Source organism: Ictidomys tridecemlineatus, chromosome 15, assembly GCF_052094955.1.
Source record: "Ictidomys tridecemlineatus isolate mIctTri1 chromosome 15, mIctTri1.hap1, whole genome shotgun sequence".
Classification (NCBI taxonomy): Eukaryota; Metazoa; Chordata; class Mammalia; order Rodentia; family Sciuridae; genus Ictidomys; species Ictidomys tridecemlineatus.
The window spans coordinates 19,558,662-19,573,081 of NC_135491.1; the positions used below are offsets into that span (position 1 = coordinate 19,558,662).

The window sequence follows — 14,420 nt, forward strand, 5'->3', positions numbered from 1 at the left end:
GTATCATTTGGCCATAAAGAGTAATGGAATCATGCCATTTTCATGAAAATGGATGGAACTAGAGAACATCACATTAAGCACAATGTCAGACTCAGAAAGACAAACATCCCAGGTTTCCCCTCATATGTGGAATCTATAAAGAACTTGAGAGTAGCAGACTTGAGTAGAGAAGAGGGGAGGGGAGAGGGATAACAGAGGGAAATGATCCAGGTGTGTTGTCTTCATGTATTAATATTCCACAGTTGCAATTAAACCCATTATTAAAATAATATAAGTAAATGCACTTTAAAAAGGAAGAAGATCTTGGAGTGTAGCTTAGTGGTAGAGCACTTGCCTAGCAAAGGGAAGCCCTCGGTTCAATCCCCAGCAACACACACACACAAACTCGTGGAGTCTGCAATTTACATTTCACTGCTTAAAAAAGAGGAGAGAGAGATGGCCCTCAGATATCTGTCCTTCTTCCATGTCTGCCTGCTCTAATGTGCTCCCAAAGTGACCCTAGACACAAGTCCAGCACTGTCCCCGACCTTTGGTCCATCCTGGGATGGAGGAATGCTGTTCAGTTTACCCTAAGGAAAAATTGGGGGGAGTTTTGGCTGGAGATAACAGCAACAATGCTTCAGACAGTCCCTGCTGTCACCCTGCCCTGTGATAAGCAGCTTCCTTCCAGGAAGGCCTGATCTGAGATAAGAGCTGAGAGCTGCCACCTGGGGCTGAGCCTGCCTGGTGGGGAGGGCTGTCCCCCAGGACCCCCTCTGAGCCCTGCAGGAGAACCGCTGCTGGGCCAGGGCTCTGTAGTCTCGGACCTTAGCTCCCCTCAACCCCTGGCCTGTTTCCCCATGAGGCAAGTGAGAGTATGGCACCAACTCCGCAGCCCAGTGAACAGGGTCCCAGGCTCCCTGGACAGCCCACCACAGAACCTGACGTTTGGTCAGAGCTGCAGTGAAGATGGGTGCCCCAGGGCAGCGCCTACCTTCCTGCCCTCTCCTCTGGGTGGGGAGGAAAAGGATGGTCAAGTGCCACACACCAGAGTTGCCTGGGTTTCTCCCCGACCTGAGTTCTATATAGAGCCTATTAAGGTAATAAAATAGTTGGTTCCAAAGTTTATCTCCTGATCCCCAAAGGGGAAAACAAGCATGACTCCTACTTATTGCAGAGATTTTCCACTTACAGGATGTAGTGGATCTGGAGAAATCTAGTTTTGTTTTGTTTGGGTTTGGGATTGTTTGTTTTTTGGACCTTGACACACACGCACACGCACACACACAAAGCATTTTTTGGAGAGAAACTGGCTGGCTTGGTCCTCCGGTTTTCATGTGGTGTGTCATTGTTGTTTCATTGTTGGGGGAAAAAAAAAAAAGAGAGGGGCATGTTTAATAATTACCTCTGTTGACCTCTGTACCTTCTGGCTTCCTCGACTTCTGGGCATAAGAGATGGCCCTCCTTAGGGATCAACTGTGCAGACGCAGGTGGTCAGTAAGGCCGGCAGCTCCCCTGGCTCTACAAGGTCAAGGAGAAAGGTAAGGCCAGAGGGTAAGGCTCCCTGTTCTCTTGAAGGAGACCTGGACAGAGAATCTACTTAGGAAGAAGGTATGACCATCTCTTAATTCTTAGTGTCCCTCAGCCATTTTTTTTTTTTAATCATTCCACTGAAGCTGTGGATCTGTGAGCATGAGATGTCTTAAACTTGAGAAGGAAGAGTGGGACAGACATCCTGGCCTTGGCCTTGATTCCACTGAGTATATTCCAGTGTGTTTTAAGCTATTTCTTTCTACTTTTGAAAACTGGAGCTGGAGCACGGAGCTGGAGTGAGTTTCCAGTGTTGTAGTGACTGAGAAACAGGAGACAGTGATGTGGCTTGGGAGCCAGGAGGCCCGGGGGCAAAACAAGTACCCGAGGTTTGGGAAAGATCCAGAAAGCTCTGTTTCCCACCGCCTGAGCAATATCAGTGACTGATTTTTACTCCTGGGACTGAGCAAACTGTCCCTAAGGGACTGGCCACCGTTCTCTCCCGAGACACAAGCAAGTGATTTGCTTTGGGAGTCAGATCCCACCACGCAGATGCACTAGTCCAGATGAGCCCTGGCTGAGCTTCCCTTTGCATCTTGTCTGCCTTTGCTGAATCAAGATTCGGCCCATGCCCTCCTTGCAGCCTCCTGGGACTAGCAGGAGGAAAAGATGGGGGAGACGAGCCTGAGAAAACGGGGAGAGGATGAGAAGTCGATCCAGAGCAATGAACCCAAGACCACAAGCCTCCAGAAAGAGGTAAGGCAGGGTGTGTGGGGGACGGCGGGGTGGGGGGAGTTAGGGGAGGTTGTCAGGTCTGAATGAGGGACAGGCAGCAGGGACCAAAGTCCCCACTGATCCCTAGTAAGCAACCAAAAGATTTCTGTTCTGCAAAGTACATCTTAAAACGAACAGTTCTCTGGACTTACCTCGTGCTGGTGAGTGAAATCAGCATACTCTTCTAAAAATTTATACAGGAAGTTCAAGAACATGCTTCCATGCATTAGGCAAGCATGTGGAGGTTCCAGTATTTGCCTTTACAGGGACGGTCAGAGAAGCTCTCCTGATGGTGGAGTTTGCTGGATCCCATCTTTGCCCAATATCTCTGATCCTCCTAGTTTGAGCATCTGTAGTGGTGACAAGTGTATCTTGGAGGAATCTAGTGAGGCAGGAGCCAGGAACTCAGCAGCAACAACTCTCCCTCTCTGCCAACCTCAGGCCTGATTCCAGTGATGTCCTTCCAGAACCCTGTGGCCCTTCAGCCACACAGCACAGCTAAACAAACCCCAGGCATGTCCTAAACCCATTTGGACATTATAGGTTGAATGGCTTGAATGGCTGACCTGATCCAAACCAGAACCCTGCAAGAGAAAGGGTCTGGGATGGGGATGGGGCAAATGTTGGTGAGCCAAACCACCAGCCAGGAACAGAGCCAGAGGAGGAGGAAGAGAAGTGCTCAGGAAGCTGAAGTCCCTGCTCGTGTGTGTCAAGGGCGCTGGGCAGCCAGCCTCAATGGGATCCTCCTCACCCTCTGGGATCTAACCCTGGTCTAACCTACACATTGTTCACTCCCTGCTCTGGAAATCATGCCTGGGCAGCTTCAAAGGGCTGATGTTTTGAGTTATTGAGTCAAAAGAATGTTTTTCCCCTTTGAGAAAGCACACCCCCATTAGCATATAATTCACATATAGTGAAGGATGCAGCTCTTTAGAGCTCCGTTTGAAAAGTTTTGATAAATGCATCACCTTGAAAGCTCCCTCTTGCTCCTTTCAAGGCAGGACCTCCCCACTCCCACCCCAACCCTGAGTTTCTATTACTGTGGATTCATTTGTCCTGTTCTCGAACTTCACGGGGAGGTAGTCGTGCAGTATGTTCCTGAGTTGGATGTTGTTCTTAGAAAGCCCACACCCTCCCCTACACAATGGCACCACAGGAAGTTTCTCAGTCCCCCAGGGTTTCTGTCCCCGGGAGGTCTCTGTTGCTGATGTGGCTCCTCTAGCCAGGACTCCAAGTGCTGACCACGGTCTGCTTGGTGGAGAAATCCTTTCTATTCTGCCCAGCTAAAGGACATGTCCCAGGGGCCTTGGTGCTGACCTGTTTGCTAAGTGAATCTTTCTGGGGAGCTGGTTGGCAGTATGCAACCTGAGCCAGGTCTGCCCCACCTGTTCATCCCAGGCAGGAGTAAAATTGGGGTGGTATGGTATCCCCAACTCAGGGGGCTGTCATGAGGATCCATCTTTTCAATACAAGCAAAGCCCCCAAACTGTCCTGCTGTTAGCACAGGTGGACCCGCCTGGATGTGCCATCTAGCTGCGCCGGCCATAAATGGGTGTTGAGGACTTGCCTCTGGTTCCTGCCACCTCTGGGGTGGCAGCATTGACTCTTCTTCCTTCCTGCATGTCCCAGGTGGGCCTGGTCAGTGGCATCTGTATCATCGTGGGCACCATCATCGGTTCTGGGATCTTCATTTCCCCCAAGTCTGTGCTCAGCAACACGGAAACCGTGGGGCCCTGTCTCATCATATGGGCAGCCTGTGGGATCCTTGCAACACTGGGTAACAAAGACCTGCTCCCCGCGGACCCTCCTGTCAAATGTGGGGACACACACAGCACTGCTGCCCTTGCTGTTGCTGGGTTCACTTTGGATGCGCATGTGGCAAATAAGGGTACACTGGGCTACATCTAGATGTCCTCCGTCCAAACTCCAGGCTGGCTGTCATGAGAGGACATGGTGGTCCCTTGGGAGCCCAGACCACCCTGAGGGAGAGAGGCTCCTTAGGACTAGGACAGCACTCACCAGGGGACCGGGTGGCCCATCTTGTCTGTGTTCCAGGTGCGCTGTGCTTTGCAGAGCTTGGCACAATGATCACCAAGTCAGGGGGCGAGTACCCCTACCTGATGGAGGCCTTTGGCCCCATTCCTGCCTACCTCTTCTCCTGGACCAGCCTGATGGTCATGAAGCCTTCATCCTTTGCCATCATCTGCCTCAGCTTCTCTGAGTACGTGTGTGCGCCCTTCTACTCGGGCTGCAAGCCTCCTGAGACAGTCGTTAAATGCCTGGCTGCAGCTGCGATCAGTGAGTATCCAACCCTGGAGTCCCAGTTAGGGGTCCGGGAAAGCCTGGCACAGCTGGTGGTCAGGGAGTCTGGCCCCAGCTCCTCCACACCCAGAAAGAGGCCCACTGGGCCTAGAGGCTCTGGGGAGAAGCAGGGCAGGCTGGGCCATTCCTGCTGGTGCCGAGAAACCCCTAGGCCTTCCAGGGGCTGCTGAGGGTCATCCATGTCCCTGGCTCAGGCCTCGCTGCTTCTCCATCATCCTCTGGGGCAGCCCAGCTGGATGACAAAGCTCACCATCAAGTGCATTTTCAAGATCTTTCAACTTCCATGCTTGGCCCTGCCCCCTCCCTGTGTTTAGGACATAAATGTGGTGGAGGGGGGGAGGGTGGAAGTGGGAGTAGAGAGACTTCCCAGGGCCTGTGGAAAACCACAAGCACTTAATGTCGCCCCGCTCTGACCCTTCCCAGTGCTCATCACAACAGTGAATGCACTGAGTGTGCGGCTCGGCAGCTACGTGCAGAACTTCTTCACAGCAGCCAAACTGGTGATCGTGGCCATCATCATCATCAGTGGACTCGTTCTCCTGGCCCAAGGTGAGCGGCAGCAAGGCACCGCCCAGCACACACCTGCTTTCCTTCGGGAACAGTCCTGCACATGAGTGCACGTCAAGCCTGGCAAGACTGCCCCAAAGAAGCTGTAGGTGGCCGGCCCCTCAGTCTGTTTTATAACCTGAGGTCACAAGTCACGCCCTTCTTTCTCATGGAGAGGAGTGCAAAGTCGAGATGTGGTCAGCTGACACCCACTGTCCACTGTTTGGATTAATTACAGGAAACACAAAGAATTTTGAAAATTCTTTTGAGGGCACGAAACTTTCTGTGGGAACCGTCAGTCTCGCCTTTTACAACGGACTCTGGGCCTATGACGGCTGGTAAGGCCCCCCTCTGATTTCAACTCTGGAAAACAAAGGCCTCTGCTTTCTGGGGTGGGGTGGGACTCTAAAATTCACCTTCAATTTGCCTTTTGTATCATGCCCCACCCCCGACCTTTCTATTGCCCTCAGACCCCAGGGACACCAAGTCAGCCCCATTCCCTGTCCTGTCCTGGACGTGGCACCTCGGGTGGGCAGGTAGTAGTGAGCCCCAGGAAGAATCTTCAGCAAGCAAACCAAAAGGAGGCCCCAGAAAGACAACCCCTGGGCCTAGAGGCTCTGGTGAGAAGCAGGACAGGCTTCAGCTGGGGCTGCCCTGTGCTTGACAAGGCCAAGGGTATTCAACAATTTAAACCTTGTGTGACTTAAGGAAGCAGTGTGGCCATCCACTTGTGGGGCTGTCCCTCCTGCCAAGCAGCCGTGAGTTTCATCTCCCGTTCAGTCTCTCATTGTTTTCAAAGTATCCTGGAGACTCCCCACTCCTGAACATTCTTGAAAATCCATGGGATTCCCGTCTGACCAACGGACGGACAGATGTGTAGGTCCTGGAAGGGCCCTGGGCCACGTGGCCACCAGAGCTTCCCAGAAAAAAAAACGCCCCAGTGTTCTGGCCGCAGAGCTCCCTGTGGTGGAGAATTTTAAATGAGGCTGACATTTATTACTGCGTGTTTCACGATCTCAGCCAAAAAAGTCAGGTCACAAGTTACAGGTCTCCCTTGTTTACTTTTTTTTTTTTTCTTCTCCAGGAATCAACTCAATTATATCACAGAAGAGCTTAAAGACCCTTTCAGGTAAGGAAGCAGAACACAATGTGTGTGAAAGCAAATTTCTCCTCCCAGGCAAAAAGTGGAGCTGCTTCCTCCTGCTATTCCACCACCTACTTCCAGATTTTGCTCTTTTTGCAGTACTGGGGGAGGAACCCAGGCCTTATGCTGGGCAAGCACTCGACCCCTCAGCTGGGAGCTGACCCTACCAGCCCAGAAGGTTTCCTGTCAGCTCGTTATCCACCCATTAGAGTCTGGCTTTGTTTGGGGGCAGTGGAATGGTTGCTAAGAGGAGGGAAGAACTTGAACCCCCTTTATCTCTGGCTCATTTTATTTTATTATTTTTTAAATTTCCCTGGAGGTTGTTTTTGAGCGATCATTCTTCCTTATTCACTTTTTTAAATATTTATTTTTTTAGTTTTAGGTGGAACGCAATATCTGTATTTTACATTTATGTGGTGCTGAGGATCGAACCCAGTGCCTCGTGCATGCCAGAACTGAGCCAGAACCCCAGCCCCTCATTTTATTTTAAATAGTTTAATTCTATTGCCCTGGAGTGTGAGAGGGAAAATTCTCATTTGAAAATGCCTCATCCCTGCTGGGGCTCTGCTGTGCCACACGTCCCTGGCAGGGGTGGGCTCAGAAAGGGCATCTGGGACCCTATCCCAGATGAAGCAGGTGGAGGGCAGCCAGCGGGGAAGGGCTGGACAAAGATGACAGTCTCACATGACCCTGTGTTCCTATGTCATCCTCTCTCCCAGAAACCTACCCCGGGCCATTGTCATTGGGATCCCTCTGGTGACAGTGTGCTACATCCTCATGAACATTGCCTACTTCACTGTGATGACCCCAACAGAACTCCTGCAGTCCCAGGCGGTGGCCGTGGTGAGTGCTGATGGGAAGGGGCTGTGGTTTGTGAGGAGGAGGGAAAAGTCATTTAGGAGCCTGGACAGATCAGGGACTATCCGCTGGCCAAAGGGAGAGGCCTGGGGTTAGGGAGACCATCAGCAGGTGGTGGGTTCTTCCTCTCAATCCATCCCCCGCCCCCAGTCTTCCCAGGCAAGGGGCAGCCTGTGGCTGAGCAGAGGGCTGGATTGAGCCAGATTGGGGGTTTTGACAAGCAAGAGGAAGCCCGAGGGAGAATGCTAGGAGTTGAAAGAGGCAATGGTAATTGGAAGTCCAGCTGAGCAAGGTGGCAAGACTGGATGAGAAGGAACCGAACCAGAGATAGCGGATACTGGGCGGGGGGGGGGGGGGGGTGTCCAAGGCTGGAGGCCAGGTGGTATTGGTGGGCCACGGGAAATGAGTCAGAAACAGACAAGGAGGTGATGGGGTTCAGAGTATGGAGGAGATGCAGTTTTGTCTAACAATGAGGTCACCCATGACCAGGAGAATGGGTGGCGGAGGAGGGCAGAGAGCAAGGTCATTTTGAGTGAGGGGTCAAGGGAGCAAGCAGCTGGGTGACTAGGACTGACGCCAGGGAGTGGTTGGTAGGAGACTTCTGCCACCACCCCCAATCCTGAGATACCCCGATGAGGTTTTCCACCTCCCCGCTCCAGCAGAGTCGGTCCCAGAGGCTGTGCCCAACGAGGAGAGTGGGGACCTGGGTCTTCCAGGAGGGCGGGTAGCTCTTTTGGGTCAGCAGCTGCTGGAGGCCATGGAAGACCCTCAGGATTCGTTTTGCTTCCCCTGCCAGACGTTTGGTGACCGTGTCCTCTATCCTGCCTCTTGGGTCGTTCCACTTTTTGTGGCGTTCTCGACCATCGGTGCTGCCAATGGGACCTGTTTTACAGCGGGCAGGTAGGGGACCCCGTCACCCTCTCCAGGGCTGAAGCCCTAGGTGCTTGGGGCTCGGCCAGGTTGAACCCCTCGTGGCTTAAGCAGGACTCCAAAGGCCGCAGAGGGAGGGGCTTGGTCCACACAGCATGCTGGCCACCTTCCCATGGAGACCACGTGGCTGACCTCAGTCCTGGCGCTGTCATATCAGTTTATCCCAAATGAGGGGAAAATCCTGCCAACTTCAGCACGAGGCAGAAGGAAGTGATAGTGGATGAATGAGGCTTGGTTTTCCACCTGGTCCTTCCTAGGTTGCATTTTTTCACTATTTATTTTACTTTAGTGTACACACAAATTTGACCAGGAATTATCAAACTTCCCCTTAAGCAGATATTAATCATTGGGGCTTGTAGGCCTTGTAAGTCTCCATCGCAACTCCTCAGCTCCGTCTTTGCAACATTAAAGTAAGAAGCTCTGGTGAGGTCCCAGAAAACTAGGTAGAAACAGGTGGGGTTCACCCACCCACTCGGCCCAGCTTTACCAGCTGTGCCCATTCTCCTTCACGAGGCAGCATAATGCAACAGATGCTCCCCTCGCTTGCTTCCATTAAATCTGCTGTTGAGAACATTCTGGGACATGTCTGTGTCCAGGGTCCAGAGTCCAGAAGGATATATTTCTGAATGAAATCGCCACATGTGGACCACAGAATCATTCTTTGAACCTATCAACGTACATGTGGTGCTAGTCCTCCAACTTTGTTCTTTAACAAAAGTGTTTCAGGCTGAGGAGGCAGATCAGAGGTGGAGCTCTTGCCTAGCATGAATGAGGCCCAGGGTTCCAACCCCAGCAGGGCAAAAAAGAAAAAGACTAATCTAAATTCTTTGCATTTCTACATACAATTTACTTTTTTTTTTTTTTTTAAATAGTACTGGGGGGCTGGGGATGTGGCTCAAGCGGTAGCGCGCTCGCCTGGCATGCGTGCGGCCCGGGTTCGATCCTCAGCACCACATACCAACAAAGATCTTGTGTCCGCTGAGAACTAAAAAATAAATATTAAAAAAAAAATTCTCTCCTCTCTCTCTCTCTCTCTCTCTTCTCTCACTCTCTCTTTAAAAAAAAAAATAGTACTGGGGTTTCAACCCAGGGACACTTAAATACTGAGCCACATTTCCAACCCTTTTTTATATTTTTCATTTTGAGACAGGATCTGGCTAAGTTGCTTAGGGCCTCCCTAAGTTGCTGAAGCTGGCTTTGAACTTGCCATCCCCCTGCCTCAGCTCCCTGAGTTGCTGGGATTACAGGTGTGTGTCACTGCACCCAGCTTCTTTTATTTCTGACAATAATGGTATATATTTCTGAGATACAATGTGATACATTTATAAATTGTGGAATGAGCAAATTAGGTTGGTGAACACATACATCACCTCACATACTTACCATTTCTTTGTGATGAGAACATTTAAAATCCATTCTTAGCAATTTTGAAGTATGTTTTATTATTATTTTGCAGTTCTAGAGCGTGAACCCAGGGCCTCACACATGCTAGGCAAATGCTCAACTACCGAGTACACCCCAGCCCAACGTGTACTTGATAATTAACTATAGTTACCTTGCTGTGCCATGAACTTATTCCTCCTGGTACTGTACCTATTGACCCACATTTTCCTTTTCCCTGTCCATCCACCACATCCCCAGCCTCTGGTGACCACCATTCTACTTTCTCCTCTATGAGTTCAAGTTTCTAGAATCCACAAGAACATGAGATCATGTAATATTTGCCTTTCTGTGCTTGGCTTCTTTCACTTAGCATAATGATTTCTAAAGCCATCCACGTTGTTATAAATGATAGAATTATGTTTTTCTTAAAGGTTGACTAGTATTCCATTGTGTATTTATAGCACATTATTTTTTTCCATTTATCTGTTGATGGCTGCTTAGGCTGTGTCCATATTTTGGCTATTGTGAATAACGCTACAATGTATCTCTCTCTCCTGACACACTGATTTTAGTCCTTTTAGTACATACCCAGAAATGGGATTTCCAGGTGGTATGGTAACTCTGTTTGGTTTGTTGAGGAACCTCTCTGCTGTCTCTCAACAAGGCTGTATAAATGTACATCCCCACCAACAGTGTATAGGGTTCCTTTTTCTCTGCATCTTTGCTAACACTTGTCTTTTTTTCTTTTTTGCAAATAGCCATTCGATCAGGAGGGAGATGATGTCTTCGTTGTAGTTTTGGTTTGCATTTCTCTGATTAGTGATGTTGAACATTTTTTCGTGTATCTGCTGTTTGGGGCCTTTGCCTGTTTTTAACAGGGCTGTCTTGTTACAGAGGGAGTTCCTGTTATGTTGGAGAGATAAGCCCCTTAACTGATGTATGATTTGCACATATTTCTCCAGCCGGAAGGTCGTCTCTTCAAGCCCCATGCCCTTCACCATGCAGTTTTTCGCTTTGATGTAACCCAACTTGTCTAGTTGCTTCTACCGCATGTGCTTCCGGGGTCATGGGCTAGAGACCACTGCTGAGACCAATGCCCGTAGCTTTTCTGTTATTTTCTTCTAGTAATTTTACAGTTTTGTGTCTTTAATCCATTTGATTTGATTTTTTTTAATTGTTGGTCGTTCAAAACATTACACAGTTCTTAATACATCATCTTTCACAGTTTGATTCAAGTGGGTTATGAAGGGTGACAGAAGGGTCCAATTTTGATTTCTCTGCAGGTAGACAGCCAGTTTTCCTATTTCTATATGAACATTAGAATCAGCTTCTCGGTTTATACCCAAAAAACTCTTGAGGATTTTGATCTGGACTGTGTTGGCTTCTTTCACTTAGCATAATGATTTCTAAGGCCATCCCTGTTGTTGTAAATTACAGAAATTGAATTTGGGCAAGTCTGCCATCTTGGAAGTATCGATTCTTCTATGACCTAGGCATAGATGGTCTGTTTTAATAATTTTTTTCAAAAATGTTTTGAGTAGTAAGAACTAATATATAGTTCTTACACATCTTTTGGTCACATTTATTCCAAAGGATTTCATATGTTTTTGCAATTATAAATGTCATTTAAAAAATTTTAAAAGTTGCTCCCAATAGTTTCTAATATATACATTTTTAAGAGCTCATCATGTTGTTGTGCCTGAATTTTTTTTTTAAGGCTGAATAGTTATTGACCTGTTAAAACTTCACCCTTTTAATTGTACAACTCAGCTATTTTTCTTAGTTGTACATGACAGTAGAATATATTTTGGCAAATTATGCCTAGAATATAACTTACTCTATTTGGGATCCCACTCTTGTGGCTGTACACATTGCAGAGTTACCCTGATAGTGTACTCAAATACAAGGCCAGGAAAGTTATGTCCAAAGAACTTTACTGTCTTTCCCATTCCCTTCCCTTCGTTTCTCTTCGTCTAGCCCAATGGATTTTTATTATTCCCCTCCTCAACCTCCCTTGTTTTGGGTTAACATCCAGAAATCAGAGAGAACATTCAGCCTTTGGTTTGGAGAGATTGGCTTACTTCGCTTAGTATGATAATTCTCTAGTTTCATCCATTTACCAGCAAATGCCATTATTTCATTCGTCTTTATGGCTGAGTAATATTCCATTGTGTGTATATCACATTTTCTTTATCCATTCATCCCTTGAGGAATATCTAGATTGTTTCCATAGCTTGGCTATTGTGCAACTCAGCTATTTTGGTCAACCTGTAAGCTGTTCTAATTCTAGAACACTCCCATCACCCCCAAAATTTCCATGAAGGAAATTATTTAAGCATGAAGCTTAATTACAGTTACTCTTTACTTCAACCTCCATCCCTAAACAGATATGCTGTCTCTGTAACCTTGCTTTTTCTAGACAGTTCATCTAAATACTACCATTTGCAGCTGACTTCTTTTAGGAACAAAATGTTTCTGAGGTTCATTCATGTTGTAGTGTGTATCAGTTCATTCCTTTTAATTGTTGAATATTCTATTATATGGATTCACCAACTGATGAACATTTGAACTAGTTTTGACTGTTATGCAGTGCTGCTGTGTGGGTTTTTTTTTTAATTTTTAGTTGTAGATGGACTCAATATCTTTTTATTTTTAATTTTTAAATTTTTTATTAGTTATTGATGAACCTTTATTCATTTATTTGTTTATATGTTGTGCTGAGAATCGAACCCAGTGCCTCACACATGCTAGGTAAGTGCTCTGCAACTTAGCCACAACAATAGCACTGTATGTGTTTTTGTATGAAGAAATATTTTTATTTCTCTCTGATAAGCTACTAGGAATATAGCTTGGTCATATATTAACTTTATGATTAACTTTAGTTCTGGTTGAAACGTAGATGTTTATTTAAAGCCGTGGAGCTGCCAGGTGCAGTTGAATTAAATTTTCACTATATAATGTTGTGTTTGAGATGGAAAAATAAAGCCACTTTTGTTTTGAAGGCACTGACATGGTAGGCTTGGGTGTAGCTCAGTGACAGAGCGCTTGCTTAGCATATACAGGCCTGGGGTTCAATCTCCAGAAAAATAAGCCAACCAATCACCCAGCCAGTATGGTACATTAATATTTAATAAGACTTGGTTTATTTTCTTAGTAGTTTACAAAATTATGCTTAATCATATATATTATGCTTATTAGAATATTTAATTACAAAGCAAGTATAAGAAAATAAAACACAAGATGTATTTTACCCTTGTATAATCAATATTTCTTCATAAATTATGACTTTTGAAGAAACTGCCAAACTTTTTTCTAAGTCGTTGTTTCATTTAAATTTGTACAAGCCATGCATGAGGGTTCCCTTTCCCCACAGCCTTCACCAGCACCTGGTCTTACTCTCCACCCCCTACCCCCCCAGCGCTGGGGATGGGGCCTGGAGCCTTGCACACACTAGGCAAGTGCTCTGCCATGGACTGCACCCACACTCCAGCCTTTTTTTTTTTTTTTTTTTCCTGCAGTACTGTGATTCCAACTCAGGATCTCACACATGCTAGGCAAGTGCTCTACCACTGAGCTACAACCCCAATTCCCCACACCCCCCATTTTTTTTTGAGCATCCAAAGATTAGGATTTATTCAAGTGAGAAGAGACAGAACTCCCGCAAGGCAAGAGGGGACCTAATAGGGGTTGCTCCCATCCTTTTTTATTTTTTGAGACAGTGTCACTAAGTTGCTGAGGCTGGCCTTGAACTTAGTCTTCCAGGTACCTGAGATTATAGGTCTGTGCCACTCTGCTCTCCATAAATGGGTATGTTTACATCCATGGATTCAACCAACCATAGATCAAATACATTCAGAAAAAAAAAATGAGTCTGTACCGAGCATACACAGACTTTCATCATTATTCCACAGACATATGGCACAGCACCTATTTACACAGCATTTACGCTGTGTTAAGGCATTACAGAGACGGCTCACAGCAGATGAGAGGATTATACAGACGATGTGCAAACAATACAATTGGTGTAAGACACCTGAGCATCTGGGCATTTGGTATCTGCAGGAGTCCTGGAACCAATCCCCCAAGGATCCAGAGGGATGACCATATATAGTTTTTTTGAGGGGGGAATGGGAAATGGGGTCTAGGCTGGCCTTGAGCTCCTGGGCTGAAGAGATCCTCCCATCTTCACCTCCCAGGTAGTGGGGCTACAGGTGTGTGCCACCCACCTGGTTGTATATAATTTTTATGGAAAAAAATCTAAGCATTTCCCACAATGGCTTTTTTTAAGTCAACTTTTTAGCTGCTAAGATCAAAAGACCTGAGAAGAACAATTTTAAGAGAAAAAGTTTATTTGGGGGCTCACTGTCTCACAGTTCTCAGTCTATAGATGGCTGACTCTATTCCTTGGGGCTCAAGATGTGGCAGAGGAAAAGAGCTCAGGGCACCAGGAGCAGCTCAGCTCACAAAACATATACCCCAAGGGCAGGCCCCCCAATGACCCACCTCCTCCAGCCACACCCTGCCTGCCTACAGTCACCACTCATCAATTCCTACTGGGGATTAACACACTGATTGGATTAAGGCTCTCAGAACCCAATCATTTACCTCTAAACTCTCTCACATTGTCTCACACATGAGCTTTTGGGGGACACCTGTATCTAAACCATAACAGGCTTGAATTTTTATCTCCTTCTGCCTTCCAAGATTGTTTAAAGTGCTTGTCTGGGTTTCCCCCTAGCACTCCTCTACTCTAGCTCTTTGATCAGTGTGGAAGGTAGTTCGAGGTGAGGCCTGTCTCACTTTCTTTTTCAAACATTTACCTGTCATCCCAATATTACTTATTGCTTCTCTCCCTTATTGGTTACAATTGCCTCTATTATCATTCCCATGTGTTCCTGGTTCACGAAGTCTGATAGGTCCTTTTTTGTGCTATTGTTGTATTTATGAGAACATC

The 14,420-nt window shown here is 47.1% G+C and overlaps 1 protein-coding gene across 6 annotated transcripts in view; it reads left to right on the forward strand.

The window, feature by feature from the left end:
• Positions 1 to 1,413: 1,413 nt before the first annotated feature.
• Slc7a9 (solute carrier family 7 member 9) overlaps positions 1,414 to 14,420 on the forward strand; it is a 29,306-nt gene continuing 16,299 nt past the window's right edge. For 5 of the 6 annotated variants that reach the window (XR_013430817.1, XM_078032195.1, XM_078032193.1 and 2 more), the window contains exons 1-9: positions 1,414 to 1,520; positions 2,129 to 2,265; positions 3,913 to 4,060; positions 4,339 to 4,581; positions 5,029 to 5,154; positions 5,390 to 5,489; positions 6,236 to 6,280; positions 7,015 to 7,138; positions 7,950 to 8,053. Coding sequence is in view for 5 of the 6 variants with exons in the window: in XM_078032195.1 (XP_077888321.1) it covers positions 2,179 to 2,265; positions 3,913 to 4,060; positions 4,339 to 4,581; positions 5,029 to 5,154; positions 5,390 to 5,489; positions 6,236 to 6,280; positions 7,015 to 7,138; positions 7,950 to 8,053 (977 nt within the window). In the remaining variant the exon portion in view is untranslated. The remainder of the gene's footprint in view (positions 1,521 to 2,128; positions 2,266 to 3,912; positions 4,061 to 4,338; positions 4,582 to 5,028; positions 5,155 to 5,389; positions 5,490 to 6,235; positions 6,281 to 7,014; positions 7,139 to 7,949; positions 8,054 to 14,420) is intronic. The other variant, XM_078032194.1, reaches the window with a different exon arrangement.